The sequence below is a fragment of the Euprymna scolopes genome, chromosome 16 (assembly GCF_053919585.1).
Source record: "Euprymna scolopes isolate OS-2025 chromosome 16, ASM5391958v1, whole genome shotgun sequence".
Taxonomy (NCBI): domain Eukaryota; kingdom Metazoa; phylum Mollusca; class Cephalopoda; order Sepiida; family Sepiolidae; genus Euprymna; species Euprymna scolopes.
The window spans coordinates 27,700,227-27,718,837 of record NC_136497.1 but is presented as its reverse complement, the minus strand read 5'-3'; the positions used below and the strand labels follow the sequence as shown (position 1 = coordinate 27,718,837).

Sequence of the window (18,611 nt, the reverse complement as noted above, 5' to 3'; positions counted from 1 at the left end):
AGTAGAACAAGCACAGGGTCACAACATTCTTGCAATGGGATAGAGAATAGAGCTTGGGTGATAGTGTGGAAACAAGGTCAAGATAATTGGGGATATAAAAACAATACTACCTAATGTGACCACATGGTGCCTTAAAGAAAACAAAAATCTAATGGATATGTTTTTCTTTCCTCAAAAAACTGAATTATTTCTGTCATGTATCCTAATTTGCTGGATAAAATCCTTAGAAATCAGGAACAAATTCTAATTAAAAGTAAATTGAGACTTTAACAACATTTTAAGCACAGCTCTCGGAGGCATCAACTGTAAGTTTGAATTCTTTCGTTCTTTTGAAATAATAAAAACGATATTTTAGTTATTAATGAAGACAACGAAAGGAAATCTCATTTTAACATTTAATAAATAAACTTTATCATCTTCGTTAGTAGCTTTGGTAGAAGAGAGAGACGGGTTAGTAGATTTAATATATTGCCGACTTGTTGAGGAGAGTATGGACCCGACCATGGAAGATTAGATAATGAATAAACGTGGATTTATAATTTATAAGACCAAAAAATCTAATCTTGATCGCTCTCCATGGCGCAGTTGATAGAGACATAGAATCTCTACGGTTCCAAATGAGAATTGTCTGAAGATAGCGATTTCAATCCTACCCAAAACTGGCCAGAGGTTTACTTAGCCAAAACGTGGTGAAACGACAACAACTATGGATGGCAGTAATTGCTGAGAATGCAGTTAAGAGATTCGGAGTTCCTATCCTGTTGCAGTTAGCATCTGACGAAGGCCAGAGGAATAGTTGGCCGAAGCGTCGTGAACCAACTAAGAAAAAGATGAGGATAATAGTCTGCAAATAAATGAATGAATTATTTCTGTCATATATCCTAATTTACTGAATAAAATCCTTAGAAATCAAAAACAAATTCTAATTCAAAATAAATTGAGATTTTAACACAACATTCGAAACACAGCTGTTGGCGGCATCAACTGTAAGTTTGAATTCTTTTGATAGCAAATACAATGCATGACTTGCAGCTGAAGCATGATTTAAAACATTCACCTCTTGGTTTAACTGTTGGAAGTTTAATGGTTGGAAATTATGTCTGTTACTTGGAAAACTTGGTACAATGAAACTCCAACACTATACAAATTTTATTTTACCCAAAGAACCAGGAGATTTCACATTTAACAAAATAGTAACGCAATTAACAAACATTTTTGATGAGTTATCATCAATATTTAACATCCGCTATAATGTTTTGATGATTTTGCTAATTATGTTGGACTTGTAAATATACAATGCGAAAATTTTCGATTGGTTGAAATTGCTGACAGAGGAATTCAAATACCTCATTTTCATCGCAGGATTACAATCTTCAGATAACGTTGAGATACGCACATGTGTATCTATGTTGGACAACGACAAAGAAATCACAGTGCAAATTCTGACCACAGAATGCCAACATTTAATGAATCTTAAACAAGACATTACAATGATGCACAGAAAAACACAGCGAAGGTGAAAACTAACTTCAACCCCACAAGTAGATCCACATCAAACATCCCACGAGTATCATAATTCAAAAGGGAGGTGTTATAAGTGAAAATAAAGGGAAATAACTCTAAATTAGTAGGGTTTGTCTCCCTTGACAGACAGAACGAACGAAGATGGCAGACACACATTATTTACAATATCGTTCTTGCAAAGTTATAATTTTCTCTATTGTTAATAAATAGTTTCATGCTCACAGAAGTGTTATTCCTAATTCTCATAACGAGCAGTAAATGACATCATTCTTACGAACACAACACATACATTATATATAATGTCTGATTCTGAGAAACTAGTTCTCTCTAAGGGTTTAAATTTTCGTGTTCCTCCTAAATGCATTGCATCAGTGATATTGAGGTTCTCACTGAATTTGAAATCTTGTTTTCTCAGTTAAAACATCACACCCCTCTTTCCTTTGACACTTTTTCAGCTATGAAAGCTAATGCGTCTAGTATTGTACATTCTTATAGCAGTTTGTCGATTGACTCAAGGAATTTTGTCTGGAAAAATTCCCATTTTTCTACTGTACTTAATTTAAAGAAAAATAAAGATATTTATCTTTCCAGACCTGATAAAGGTGCCGGCATAGTCGTCCTGAACCGAACTGACTATATTAATAAAATGTCAAATATTTTAGACGACACTACTAAATTTCTTAAACTCGGCTCGGTCAACTCATATAATATTTTGAATATTGAAAACAAATTGCAAAAACGCTTGCACTTCTTATTTAAAAAGAATTATCTCTCCAAAAAGATTCATCAGAAAATACGACCCACTGGATCCTTTAGACCTCAACTTTATGGTCTCCCTAAAATTCATGAAGATAGTGTGCCCTGTACACCCATTTTATCCATGGTTAGTTCCACTCAATATGCCCTTGCCCAATTTACCTGTCCGTACATTCTATTCTACTAATTGCGTCCATGATTTGTTTACTTTCTCCAAAATCATTAGAGATACTATTCCCAATCAAAGTAATTCTTTCTTTTGCTCGTTTGATATTTCCAGTTTATTTACTAACGTGCCTATTGATGAGACCATTTCTATTTGCTGCGATACATTTTATCGTAGTGAACTTGTTCCTCCTCCTTTACCGAAAATGTTGTGGTTCCTGGTGTCCCAAGGGAATGAATGTTACAATTTTTTTTTTTTCAAGTTACAAAAAGGTTTTTGAAATCTAGTGAGTGAAGACCTTTTCACTTCCCTACTTCCTTTCTCACAGAAGAGATGTTGTGAGTCTAGCTCTGCTCTATTGTTAATCTTATGGTAAGTGCTCGGCCGAGCTTCAATCTATGACCCCCCCCCATTCCATAAAACTTTCACAACAAATACTCGTCTGGCTACAGCAATAAAGTTTCTTTCCTAGAACTTTTCGTCTGTAGAACACAATACAGTGGGCCTACTTCTCAACTGACTATAACATGATCGTTTTACAAGCCTAATGTAAATAAGTTCTTGCTCAGCTGTTATCTTATATAATTTAGCCTTACCCAATTTCCACCATAACTGATCATCACGGTGTTGTCTCACTATCTACCTAACACTCATTACCCTTTATCCTAGAGTGGCTTCTGGGTCTTGATAAGTGGTGACCCTGAAGTAAAAGAAAAAAACATGCAAACAAAAAGAACAGGTTGGGGGTTCACACTAAATCTGACAAAGGTTATTATGCGTATCTTGTGTAGTTTCTGTCTTTTAATCATACACACGTTCACCAGTTACGACTGTCTGGTACTCATGCACTTATTGATCCGTGCTGAAATAATAACGTTATTATTTAAAAAGCCATTCTTAATATGGGGAGGGGAGGGTGTTTTGTACCTATTCTGTACTTTAACCTTACAATTGAATAAAAAACATATAAAACTTTAATTAAACTTAGAAATACAATTTAAAAAATAGCGCGGAATCAGTAAGTGCATTAGCACCGACTTTCTTTTACATAAAAAATACTGTATGGAGGAGAAGAGATGAATCATATGTCTTAACTGTAGATAAAGAATAAACAATGAAACAAAAAAAAAAACAAAAAAAAACTAGCAGACCTGCTATGCTCTAATAATCTCTTTAGTCGGCCACACACAAATATGCAACAGATATGGAAGCTATTGATTAAATAGAAAGCACAGGCATTAAGTTTTATTTCTTTAAACAATGCTTTCTCATTAAGCGCTTAATTAATTGCTTTAAAAGTCCACTTAATCCAACCTTTGCATCAGATGCTGAAAACACACACTATTTCATTTAAAACGATCCAAAACAGAATCTAAACAAGTAGTCTGCCATGTTAAAAAGGGCACAATTGTCGAAATATTAGGACATAGAATAATGAAAATTCCTTATCGCCACAAAGTCACGATTATAGACTCGATGGGTTGTTACAATTTAGTCATAAAAGAGAACAAAAGATACAAATTTCGTAACGGTTTGGATTCATTGAGGCTCTGACCTCTAGCAATCGACTTGATAAACACCCGCAAAAATTATTTACCATCTCGCACATTTTTTATCTCCATGTTTATAACATGCATCGACATGTTTACAAAATCAGGAAACAGCATAGTTGCTATAACTTTCAAAAACATTTTTTTTTTTTTTAATATTTAAAATTGCTAAAGCAGGGAACAAATTGCCCATATCAATTGGTTGCTACAGAAACATTGCATTCTTTAAAAAATACTATTTCTTTTAAAAACTCTTTTTCATCCCAAACAAAGTGTATTGCCACTTGATCATAAAGGGCTACTATTTAGGATTGTGTCTAACAGGAGATTTGGGGGAGTTGAGTATCAAAATGTCTGTTCACATTACATTTAAACTTCTGCATGTTAGTACAGTCAGGGAAGCAGGAAACAGGGAAGGAATTTCAAAGTCTAGCATTCTCAGGGAAGAAACTATCAGAGTAGAAGGCTTTTCGGCATCTAGGGACCTCAACAGTGAAGAGGTGGGATTTAAATGCTTGTCGGATTGGTCAGGAGTATGCATGTCAAGGAGGAGGAGCAAGTGCTGGGAGTTCATCAGGGCATATTACCATTAAAGTACTTGTAAAATAAACGCAAAGATGCAACATTGTGGTGATGGGACAGAGGTTGGAGCTTAGCCGATAGTGTAGGATTTAGTAAATTTGAGATTCTTTTTTTTTTTGGACCCTATCTAAAAGGGAGAGATTAGTGGTAGATGCATCAGGCCAGATGTGACAACAATGCTCTATGCATGGGCGAATGATTGCTTTATAGAGGTATAGGATACACGTAGGTGCAAATAATTTTCTAACATGATAGAGAGAGCCCACCTTCTTTGCAGCAACCTTGGCAATATCCTCAAACAAAGTATTTACTCCAACTCATGCTGCCAGTGAATGTTAAGCCGCGGAGTTTGAATAATAAGCTCTTAGACAGGGTGCTATTTGCCATGACAATTGGTGGTTGAGAATGTTTTTTTGCAATTGTTAAAGGAAAGAAGCTTAGTCTTAGCAGCATTAAATGTTACCATTCGTATACGGCTCCATTCCACTACAGACCGAAGGTTGTTTTCTAAGTTTTTTGCCATTGCATTTGATATGTATACATTTGTTTTTTACCTCTTGAATGTTATAAAGCACTATGTTTGGCGAAATTCGCACAAACAACACCTGGTGTCCACCCTCCATACACCTATGTATATCGTGACTCATAAACTGTTCATTCTCCGACAATTGTACGTTATCCCTTATCAACTATCCATGCACTTTTAATGAGTTATAGCATTATACACATGAATTTCATCATTATTGTTAAAATAATAATTCAAAGCTACAAAAAAAATTTGTAAATTAATATATTTATATTAATAATAAGAGTAGATAGTGAACCGTCGGGTTTACTTTCAGCAGCTTCATAACTCTTACTTCCCTTAATTTGTCTTTTAGTTCTCACATTATATCGACAATGTTTCTGACAAAGGGGAAAGAATTGCTGTTTTCTGGGCCAGAATCTATCCATTATAACACTTATTATTGGATAGTGTTTGACTTTGAATTATTTTGTTAACTTTTTAGCTTCTTACATCAAGTGGCTCCATGCCTTGTCTGAAGCGATTTCCATGAGAAAATAATAAAATGACGAAACAATTTCACACATATGCATGTTTTTCTTGCCTCACTGTAACTTTGATAATTACATATTACTCTTTTTTTATTATTTACCATTAATTGAATATTTATTGAAATAAAAAAAATGAAATAGTGTAAACTAAAACAGAATTTTTTGAAATCCTAATTTTGAGCTTTATTAATATGTACTTTTTTCTATTCGTTTGCATACGAGATGAGATGAGATGAGATGAGATGAGATGAGATGAGATGAGAAAAATAAGAAAAGAGAAAGAAATATAAACTGATAAAAAGAAACCAAAATCGACTGGAGAATGAAATCAAATTTCTTATTTAAGCTAAAATTCAGCTTTTCTCAAAGTAAAAGAAAAACGGAATTCCATATTTTCTGAAATAGATCCCATACTCTTGTCGTAAGCATTGGTTACACAAGAAATACAAGTTGAGAGATGACAACCAGTTTGTGCATAAAAAGTGTTAACTCAAATGTGGAGAAAGTATATTTTCATGGTGAGACTATATTGAGGTTGTCCAGAGGTGTTATTACCTTGGTGATATCATTGGAGCATAGGGAGGAGCTGGTGTTAGTGTTATTGCAAGAACTAAGAGAGGATAGAGTAAGTTCAGGGGACTGATGGCATTACTAACAAGCAGAGCATTACCACTGGCGACTAAGAGAATAGTATATTAGGATGTGTATACAATGTATGGAAGTAAAAACTGGCCAGTCAGTGTTGAGGAAATATAATGGATGCGTAATGTGAGTCTTAAAGACAGGCTTAGATCTGATGACTTCAGAAGAAGATTACATCTGGATAGTATAGAGAGATGTGTGCAGAACAGGAGACTTTGTTCAATTTCTTTCTTTCCAAGCATTCTTCGTCTTCTCTTAATCATTTGTTAGTAGCATCCTCATTGCTATTTCAAATTAGCAATACACATGAAAAAATTGAAATAGCTTAAAATATTTCAATAATGGTATACATAGAAAGAGCTTGATGAGCTAAGAAAGAATCTTTTAAAATTTTTAAAATCTGATTAAAATTAAGGAAGTTATGACTATTTTTGTGCCTCACACGTTTGAATATTTTCCCCTCTTTAAGACCATATGCGTTTCGTCATATTTTTTACACTACTTTTTCAGTAAAAATGTCATATCTTTGTTAAAACACAAGACTAAGCAATGAAATTTACCATATAAATGTATTTTTTTACAAGGAATCAGAATATGTGACTGAAAATCTCCAAAAGTTCATGGTTTCCAAATAATCTGCAGTAAATGTGCATAAATATGATGCAATTCCTTAAAAATGCCATGTATCCATAAACAGAAAAGAAGTTGGAGAACTCAAAGTTGAATTGTAATGTGCTTTATGTACAAAAAACTTAAATCTAAACATAGGACCATTTAAAAATGAATATATTGCAATATTTCTTTAGTATTATTGTAGATTAACACCTTCTGTTTAACCCCACCCAACCCCTTCTGACCACCCCCCTCCAAAATGTGATTCTACCTTTTTAGGCAATTATGTATGAAATGCCATGAAAAACTTTAATGAAAGATAAACAAATTATTTTAGAATTTAATGTAAAATAATCCCCCATTACAGGTCATTCTAGCGTTTTAGGGCAGTTAACTGTTTTTTTTTTTATGGGAGAATCCTGTAGGCTTCTTTTTTTTTTTTTTTTTTTTTTTTTAAAGACAATTATGTGTGGTTTTAAGAGGGTTTCTATGTAATGAGAATATGGGGAGGGTTGCCATTCGGACTTTGAATTAGTTGTTGGGCTAATGAAAATTATGTGTGAACATACTGAAGACTTGACAGAAACAAAAATAACAAAAACAATATTAGAAGCAGTTAGTTTCACAAAAAATTAATGTAACATAATTCACCATTTCCAGGCCATTCAAGCATTTTAGGACAGTTAATTTTTATGGAAGATAAATCATGTGCATTTTTCTTTAAGGAAAGATCTATTTTTTGCTTGTTTGTTTTAGACGTTTGTATGTGGCTTACAGGGGTATTTTGTTGGGGGGGGGCTTGCCACTTGAACTTAGTGTTATTGTTAGGGTTAAAGAGTGTTTTAGGAGGAGAGCTGCCACTCATAACTGGGGTTAGAGGTGAGGTTAAGAGAGCTTTTTTTCAAAGAGAGCGTTCATCACTCATATTTATTGGCTTTTGAAAATGTTATGGATTAAATTTGGAATATCACATTACTATTAAATATGTAAACTTATGTAAAAAAAAAAAAATGTATATATATATACACACACACACACACACACACACACACACACACACACATGCATATACATACACACACGCATATATATATAACAAATGTTATGCAAAGCAAGATAAGTTACTTTTCTACCTAACTGAATAAGTTTTTTACTGTTTTTATTTAATGTAAAATATTTTTTCGGTTCGAAAAGTAGGTAATATTCAGCACTACCCGAAAAGAAAATATGGCCGCAATTTCTATTTACATTTATCAAGTCTTGATAATCACTTCAAAATAAGAAATGAAGCAAAATGGTGAATGAAATCCACCCAATAAATGTCACGGTAACATTTATTGGATGGGTTTCATTCACCATTTTGTTTCATTTCTTATTTTTAAATCTTTGTTGAGACTTCAAAAATGTAATGAGACGTTGCGCCCATTTTTCTTGTTCTTTGGTAGCGCTCGCTCAACACTACTTGTTTTTCAAACCAAATAAACATTTTGCATTAAAAAAAAAAACAAAAAAGTATCCAGTTAGGTAGAAAAATAACTTATATTGCCTTTGATAACATTTGTTTTTGACAACTTTTTTGTACCTCTGTGGGTTGGAATATGAACCGTTACTTCATTTTTGGGTTCTAGTGCACTTATTGATCCGTGCTGAAATAACGTTATTATTTAAAAAGCCATTCTTAACACGGGGAGGGGAGGGGAGGGTGTTTTGTACCTATTCTATACTTTAACCTTACAATTGAATAAAAAACAAACATATCATAGAACTTTAATTAAACTTGGAAATACGATTAAAAAATAGCACGGATCAGTAAGTGCACTAGCACCCATTTTTGTTTTGTTGTCTTAACTGCAAAATGCCCTTTCCATTTCAAATAAATATCTTACAGAATATATGTATATATATATATATATATATATATATATATGTATATATAATGTGTGTGTATTCGACAGGTAAATACGTCAGCAAATGTTATATTTAGTTTTAATTTAATAAGCTGCGTTACGTAATTTCGAAAAAAATTCCAGGTACTTGTGCACTTATTGAACCATGCTGAAATAATAACGCTATTATTTCAAAAGCCATTCTTAACATGGGGAGAGGAGGGTGTTTTGTAACTATGATGTACTTTCAGTTAACAAATTAATAAAATAAAAATATTGTAAAACTTTAATTTAACTTGAAAATACTATTTAAAAATAGCACGGTTCAATAAATGCACAAGCACCAAATTCCATAAATTTGTTGATTTCTATTTTCGAGGTTGAAGGTGTTTATTTCATAGACCGTTTATACTACGCTGGAGCAGGTCGTAAAAAATATCTTTCGCTTAATAAGTAGAAAAAAAATAATGAAATAAAAAGCTTCCTAATTGTAGTTTGATGTGTTTTCTAACTGCTTTTAAAATTTCAAGAATATTACTATACACATAGATTTGAAAAAGTTGTCAAAAAACAAATATATAATTGTTATTATACATTCTGAAAACTGAATAGTTCTAAACTAATGTTATTCTGATAACAAAATAGCTCTAATTAAACATATAAGAACATTTATATTCATATTTTCATGTTTTTCTTAATTCGTTCTTGAATAAAAATTAAAGAACGCGTGTTGTTTACATTTATCACTAAAACCTCAGCCGCTGCTACTAATATTACATTTGTCCAAACTCGAAAAATAGAAACGTTTTTTGTTTTTTTTTCGGGTAGGTCCTTTTAAATTATTATCAATTACCGCGGTCCTACTCAACATACAATAATACTTTTAATTGATAAAGATAGTAAAAAGATTGATTTACTTACAAGTGGGTGTCCGAAGAAATTTTTATTTCAAAATGTTCGATACTCGTCATATTAAAGTCTTATTTTTAACACAACAAAAAAAGAAATGGTCAAAAATATTTCGGACACTTGACAGTATTTAGATTAACACCTCTTCTGATTGGTTCCCAAATTTCATAACGAAATTCTTCATACAATCACGGTACAGGCCTTTAGAAATCAGAGGGGGGGACATTACAAAACCTTACCGAAAACGCCATTTTATGACGTTCACATTTTTATCAATTTATTTGCTTAAAACTCTGAATAAATATGAATGTACATTATATATTTTAATTCATTTGAAAGTATATTCATTTCCGAACAAAACAGTAGTAATTTGAAGACTTGAAGTGCTTTGGTTTAAAAAATATGGCTATTTTAGTAGAACTACCTTGAAATATGTGATTATCCAAAGCGTTTTTTCTGTCCGTGTGTATTACTATTCAAATGCAACAATATTCATATTTGTCTTTACCATTAGTCATTCCTTCACAGTATGTCTGGAAACCTGGTTATCGCAGCCTCTTTCTTGGCTTTGTATATTGTTCATCTTGCTTCCCTCTTTGCCACTAGATATATATCTGTATTCACTAACCCCTTCATGACTGCTTTTCTTTGATACACTTCCCAACGTCTTCATTCCATCATTATGTAAATCTATGCCTTGGACACCCTTCCATCCACCCACCCACAAGTCTGAGTTGTTACATCCATCAGTTCATCCTTCAGCATCTTCCATTGTGCTTCCACACTTCCTGTAGCAGATCTGATAGTTGAACACTTCCTCAAAGTTTTTCACAGTTCCATTAAAACTCAGTATTCAACGATTTCTTATGGTAGCATTTCCAAGTCTCTTAACATTGTTAAGGAATCAACCTGAATACCAGATTGTTAAATATGCTCTTATTTACAAACAAATTTAATCGAAATTTATAATATTAGTAAAAAAAAAAAAAATGTCGAAATTAAGCTTGTCACTTACTTTCCAATTTTTTGCATCCGGTCTGTCTTAGTTCCTCCTTCGACGACAGACATCTGTGGACGAATTTCAGGTTTTGGTGTGATACCTCTCATGATGGGCTCTGGGCAGGATATTTGACGATCCATCATTTATATTGTTAAAAATAATCTTTAATAAATTCTAAAACAGAAAGAAAAATGGATTCCATTTTAATTTTATTACAAGTATTGAATAGGAGAAAAAAAAAACTGTTTATATAATCATTTTAAATTTTAAATAGAAAAAAACTTGTTTTTATAAAACAGACCTTTCCATTTGTGTCTTAGAAATGTTCTCCAAAAGAGATGCTTTAGGCTGGTGATTTATTGCTTGTCTGTGAAACAATGAGAAGTTCACTTGTTAAAGATTTAGAAGAATGCTAGGATCTGAAAATGAATGTTACCAAAAGCAAAGTGATAGTAAAAAAAAATTTTTTAAAGCTTCCTCCTATTTGTGGAAAGGAAGTTGGGAGCAACTCAATATTTTTGTGTCACTTGTAAACATTGGGTACACAAGAAGTGCAGCGGAATGACTGATACGTTGATAAATGATAATCCGATAAAGTGTAAGGCGATGGAGATGAATGAGAACTCATAAGTGGAGAAAGTACATCTTTTAAAACTCCAAGAACAACTAATGAAATGTGCTCTAATGAACTCTTACCAATTGTACCCCCTCACCTCAATAAGAACACCTCCAATTAACCCAACAAATAGCCCCCCCACACACAGACACACCACTGTAAAAGTCCCTAGATGTCAAAAAGCTTTCTATTCTAAAAGTTTCTTCTATCAAACTGCTAATCTTTGGAATTCCCTCCCCACAAGACCATGAGCACCATGTTGCTTTTCAATAATGATCACTTCTCACATTAAGCTCAACCGTGCCATATCAAGCCCTTGCGGGGGAGTCAAGTAAATAATGCTTAAACTCAATACTAACATTGGTAGATAAGACAAGATGCCTACGGAAAAAAAGTCGTAAAATATCTCAACAACTATGGACAGAGAAGCCTTTGTAAGAAGTAGAAAGTGGATATAATAATTATTAAAAATATGAAAATAAAAAGCAACTTCTATAATATAAACTCCACCTGACTTTTTAAATGTATGTATGTTTGTATGTCTGCCTAAAACTTTCAACAGAGGTGACGGATTTTCACAAGATCAGTATCGTTTTGAAACTCAACCCTTTGGACGACACATATTGAAAAATTGGCTAACAACATTAATTCCTTCACCCTCAACTGGGCACATTTCTACAAAGAGGGGTTGCTTTTTTTTCCCGATATTTTCAAAAGTTATCCCCTCTTTTCGATTGACTAGCCTTAATTTAAACGTTTGTCTTTTCCCGTTTGGCGATGGGCGCAACAGCAAGACGTCATGTTTTTTTTACACATTCTTTTCCTCCTTTGCGGTATGGGTTCGAGCCTACCTGTCTACTACCACTTTTTATTTATTTATTTTTTTTGCTCAACACACATCTCCAAACACCCAGGCAACGGCGGGCATCTAGGCTAGTTTACTATAAAATTTAAAAAAATATACACGTAAGTAAAAAAATTTTTTTTTTTTCGTTTTCTGTTTCTAGAGCTTTGAATTCATTGTGATCACCTTTTCAGCCGTAGTAACTCATCAGATTTTATCGAGCCAATATTATCTGCATAAGCAGCCAAAATAAAATTAGTAGGTATTTCATTATTTCTATTTTCAACTACTTTCACTTTAACTTGGTAATGTTTCCAATTAACAACCAATTATAGTCAACACGTTTTATCGTCTCTATTTATAAGATTATCTCATCAAAACAATTGTGTAGTAAACAGTAAAATACAAAGAAACAAATAATTGGGGTTTGTATTACTGTACACATAGATTCGAAAAAGTTGTAAAAAAAACCAAATATATAACAAATAAATGTTATCAAAGGCAAGATAAGTTACTTTTCTACCTAACTGGATATATTTTTCGTGTTTTATTCAATGTAACATGTTTATTCAGCTCGAAAAGCATACAGTGTTTACCGATGTATTGGAAAATTCAAAATGGCGCCCGACACTCTCTTTAACACGGTAAGTTCAGGAAAAGATGTTATAAATAATAAACTAGACAAAATACTGTTAGAAATTCTCTCATTATATGTTACCGTGACATAAGTTGACATATATTCGGTGTTTTTTAATAGTATTTTGTCTAGTTTATTATTTATAACACCTTTTCCCAAACTTACCATGTTAAAGAGAGTATTGGGCGCCATTTTGAATTTTCCAATACATCGGTAAACGCTAAATGTTTTTCGAGCTGAATAAACATGTTACATTGAATAAAAACAAAAAAAAATGTATCCAGTTTGGTAGAAAAGTAACTTATCTTGCCTTTGATAATATTTATTTGTTATATATTTGTTTTTTGACAACTTTTTCGAATCTATGTGTACAGTAATACAAACCCAATAATTGTTATCAAAAGTTACTTTTCTATGTAGACCATCTTTTTGTGTATGCTTTAATGTACTTTAAATCATTTTTATTCTATTCAAATCCGATCACGTTAGAGTAACATTCTCATAGGTTTTTCATCTTTTTGGGGTGTGAAAAAAAAAAAAGAAAAAGAAAGAAAGAAAGAAAAAAAAGAAAAAAAGAAAAAAATATATAACTGTTTACTTTTCTACCTAATTGAAAGAAGAAAATGACGAAAAAAAAAAATAATAGGACTTTGGAGATGTTTGCCGAAGTGTCTGCCATTTTTAATTTTGAGTCTAATGTAATATATTCAACCAAACTTTTTAATTGAAAAAAAAAACAAAAAACAAAAAAAAAAAACAATTCAAATACTTAAAAACACACACTAAAAAATTAAATAAATAAAATAAAAATAACGATCCACAAAGGTAGAAAGGTAAACTTTATTGCCTTTGGTAAGAGTTATTTGTTGACTGTTTTGCTTCTGATACTCTTTTTTTATCTGTTGACTATACTGAACAATCGCCCTTGTGTGATTGTAAATACAAACAAGTGCAATTTGTAAAATAAATATTAAAAAATTGAATTAATCGGTTAATCCTTTATTACTATTAAATAGTTAATTATAAAGAAAAATGTTGCGTTTTACAGCATGACACCATCGTTGGGTCATATTATGCCGAACTGCAATTATGTTTTATATATAGACTAGCGAGGGGTGGGGGTACCCGGCGACGCTCGGGTGTTTTGAGGTATGTGTGGTTTTGGGTAAATCAAAACTCCGGAGGGGGGGGGGTAAAATAAAATAAAAAAAAGTTTTGGTAGGTGAATATGAGGATCGAACCCGAACCCTTGTGGCAAAGTTTGAAATTAAAGTGTGCAAAAAGAAACGTGTGATGTTAACCACTGGGCCACGGCGGCATACAACGGGATCACATTTGAATTTATTTATTTAATTATTGACAGGTGGGCGCAATAAAAGTTAACTCTGCTGCTTCTATTTGGCCTAATTAATGAGGTCAAATAGAAGTCACACAGTTAACTTTTGCTAACCCAAATTTGACTGGTTTTTTTCCCCAACAGATGTTGGGGAGGGGGAAACCAGTTCCCCATTGATTGAATAGCAATTCTCCCCACATTGATCAATTTTATTTTATATTATTTTTATCTTTTTTATGTTTTTTTTTTATTTTAGATGTTCCTGGTATTGTATTGGCGCCAACCACCTGGTTCGCAACTAATCCAGCTAGTTGTAGCATGCCGGGAACTGACGTATAAATTCTCCTAATACAGTTTGTTTTTCAATCCAGCATTCATACCCAGACCAGACCTTGATAAAAAAAAACAAAAAAAAAAAACAAAAAAAAACTTTAAAAAAACATTTACATAGAAATGACGTACAGTTATTGAATGCTGGTCTGATGTTTTAGGTTGGCAAGTTTTTTTTACTTTACTGCCTCTCAGATGCAATGTCAGGTATGGGTTTAATGAAAATGTTTTTGTGCATCAAACTGAATTTGAACTTGGAATGCCTAAGTTATCAGTCCGTGTCATTAACCACTTAGCCACCGTCACTTGTTTTATGTTCGTAAGTTATACCTTATCTACGTCCATAATCTTTCGGAGTTTTCTCGATTTCTCCATTACTCTCCACCATCAACTCATCAAATAATTTACTTGTTTCCTCAGTTGTTCTGATAATTAGATATCTCATTTTATCTTCACTTTATTCTTCCAGTCATCTTTGCATGAATTACATCCAATACCAACACCAGATAATTTCTTTTACAGTTTTAAATCTTTCATTGTGTGATTAATGACACACCTGATAACAGTGATTTCAATGTAGCTTGGATAGTTGAATTTTGTAAGGCTTCATGTTGTTCATCAGTGATAGGGAATACAAAGTCAATCACTTCATCGCTATCTTCTGAAGCACATAGGAGGAATACAGGTCAGCATGATGTTGAGGAATACAATGAAGGATTCTTTCAAATAATAAGAACTCCCTTGAGAAACGTTCAAAGAGCCAACATTATATTGGATGAGATGGTCAGAGGCAGCCATCATTGAAGCACTCTTCTATTCTGTTTAAGAACCACTTGTATCTCCACCATCTTTGTACATAACTATGTTCTGAATCCATGGATGTTTAATACAATGTTTTTCCCTATTGGATATCATTTTCATATAAAACAATTAAGTAAAAGATAACTAAAGTTTCTTTATGATCTATGGACCCACCCTCAAACTCATGGTTCGAATTCTTGTAATGCAGAGCCAACCCTTTTTTCCTTAGTAGAGAAAAACAAGCATGTTTTCAACACCCGAAGAAGGTCGCAGCTTGCAGTGACTGAAATGTTGTGCTAATAAAACCCAAGATGAGAATAATAGTCTAATTAATCAACATAACACAAGCATGACTAAAGTATCTGAACAAAAAAATGAACATCTGACATTGTTTTTACAATAACTTTACCCTGAAAGACCAATTTAAGCCAAAATAAAAATCTGTGTTTTGCAGCTAATATCAAAATATTTTCTGAAATGTATGCCATGGAGCTACCAGCATTGCTTTTTAAGGTTTTACCTAAATTAAAATCACAATATTTTGAACCTCTTAATTCGTTTCTGTCAAATAAAACCATTTCGTGCAAGTTGTTTAAAATTCTCATGAAAGTTGTACCGCACTGCAAAAGTGGAGCAAAAGGCAACATTTTCATTGTTACTTCATTTGTGATGGATGAACGGATCATTTATGCTATACAGGTGATCCATGCATGTAAAATTTTCTATCTTCAATTTTATCGGTTGGGTAATACATGAAAAATGAAAAATTTCAGTATATTTTCACAATAGTTATGAAGGAACTCCCTTGCTTAGGAACAACTATTGCATGATTTTCTAAAATTTATGTCATTGAGCTGATGATATTCCTTTTAAAACCACAATATTTTATATCTAAAAGTCAATTTCTGTCAAATTTTCTGCAGATAAATATGTTGGATGATTTGGATAAAAACCATATTTCAAGTCATGAAAAATCGTGTTGAATCATTTAATTTCCAAACCGCATAAATCAAGATAGGAATATGATATTGATTTCATATTTCTTTTTGTTTGGGGTCATTCCATGTCAAAACACCAGCAAAAAGTTGAAATCTGCACCCACCAACACCGAATTACTTGAAATTTGGCACAAATATTACTCTTCATGAGTTAGGAAAATTTGCGAAATTATTTGGTCCTAAAACTTACCGTTCGGATTTTGGAGGAGTATAAAATTTGCATATTTTGCTTCTAAATTTATGCCAAGTGCTCTGATATAATCATAGAGGTTCTTGCAGCAAAAGTACAGATTGTGGAATCCACTAAAACGAAATACAGATCTTGATACTTGCCCCTACCGATTGATCACACAAAAATGTATTCAGTGTTTCAGAACATATTGTACGCAAGGTTTGCAAATCGTGTTTGGAAAGCGGTATTTTAGCTGTGCATGAACAAAAAAGAGGCAAGGCGTGTTGATATTGCACAGTTAGTGCAAGTATTTTATCAAGATGATGAGCACACTCGATTGATGCCAGGAAGGAAAGACTATGTTAGTATTAAACGTAATTTACATCAGCAGAAGAGACTCCTATTGTGCAACCTAAATGAGCTCTTCAGAGCATTCAAGGAACAGAACCCGACAATATCTTTAGGATTTTCAAAATTTTGTAATTTTAGACCAAAATGGTGTGTCCTTGCTGGTAGCGCAGGTACACATGCTGTATGTGTATACACTATCCACCAAAACATCAAACTGTTACTAGAACCACTAAATGTACTGTATCAAGATCTCTTGAAATATATTGTCTGCAATACAAGTAATATACAGTGTATGATTCATAGGTGCCAAAATTGTCCTAAATCATCACAGAAGCTGGAAAAATTTCTTTACGACACCCTTGAAGAATGTACTGGTAATGAAAACTCTATTGAGTTCTCCCAATGGACAACAAGTGACAGATCAACTTTAATAACTCACAAGGAATCTTGTCAAGCTTTTGTGGATTTATGATTAAATAAATTTGCACCTCATTCTTACTTGGCTAAATCACAATCCAGATATTTAAAGCAAAAAAAAAAAAAAAAAAAAAAGAAAGCAAAAAGAAGATATCAGTGACAGCGAAGTTTTATTTCTTGAGTATATTGTTGAAAATTACAAATTTGTTGTTCAAGATCCAGAGTTTTCATTGGAGTACCTCTCAATGTACTTTACACCCAGTGGTACTCTATTTTAAGCTTGAAAACACAATGCAAAGTCAATATTTTTGTATTATATCGAGTGACAATTCCCATGATGCGGCATTTGTTTATATAGTACAGAAAAACATTATCGAGGTAATCAAGGCTAATTTGCCAAATGTGAAAAGTATTGAATATTTTACAGATGGTTGTGCAGCATAATACAAGAATTATAAGAACTTTGCCAATTTGTGCAACCATCAAAAAGATTTTGGACTTGATGCAAAATGGAACTTCTTTGCAACTAGTCATGATAAACAACCATGTGATGGCATAGGTGGGACAGTGAAAAGGATAGTAGCAAAAGAAAGCCTACGAAGACCAAATTCCAAACAAATCCTTTCCACAGAAACTATGTTTGAATACTGCAAATCTACAATTGAAGGAACCAAATTTATTTTGATTAAAAAGGAGGAAGTTGAGGAAGCAAGGAGAAGTCTCACAATTAGATTTGAAAATGCATCCACAGTTCCAGGGACAAGAAATTTTCATCAATTTATTCCACTTGACAGAGATAAAATAGCCATGAAACAATGTAGTAAAGATGAAAACTATCAATTGATATATGACTTCTCTATTGAGGTTGAAAAAAACAAAAAAAAACAATGAAATTTGTTGTTTCAGAATGTTTGTTGCAGGTATGACAGTAACGTTTGGATTGGAATGGTTTTAAAAGTTTTAATATTAAAAAAGTAACTGGAAAAGGTTATTTCTGATTTAATTACAAAATGCCATCGAAATGTCACTTCTGATTAATTATAAAATGCACTGGAAAATGTCCGTTCTGATTATTTTTTTTGTTGTTTACTTGCCTCCCCACGTGGGTGGAATTGGACATGAAGTCGGTTATAAATTTAGGGGGAAACCAGCTCCCCAAAAGGGGCACTCTGGTCAATAACAAAAATAAAAATTGTATCAGTAATGAAGGATTTCTCCTCCATTAACCAAGACCAAAAAAGGGGGGATTTAAGTCACTGGAATACTAAAACTGATACTACACTCAGAAATTCATGTTGAAGCAATGGTTGCCTAATCCCTAACCGTGTTAATGTTTTTATGTATTACTTTCGAAACAGTTTATGATTTAAACATTACTTTATTTCAAGTATATTTTAAGCAGTGGGTTACGGGATATGAAGTCAGT

General features: G+C 32.8%; 1 protein-coding gene across 1 annotated transcript in view; it reads right to left on the bottom strand.

The window, feature by feature from the left end:
• LOC145295902 (inactive rhomboid protein 1-like) overlaps positions 1-18,611 on the bottom strand; it is a 131,993-nt gene that overhangs the window by 66,137 nt on the left and 47,245 nt on the right. The window contains exon 2 of the mRNA XM_080141666.1: positions 10,699-10,857. Coding sequence (XP_079997792.1) covers positions 10,699-10,826 — 128 coding nt within the window. The 5' untranslated portion in view covers positions 10,827-10,857. The remainder of the gene's footprint in view (positions 1-10,698; positions 10,858-18,611) is intronic.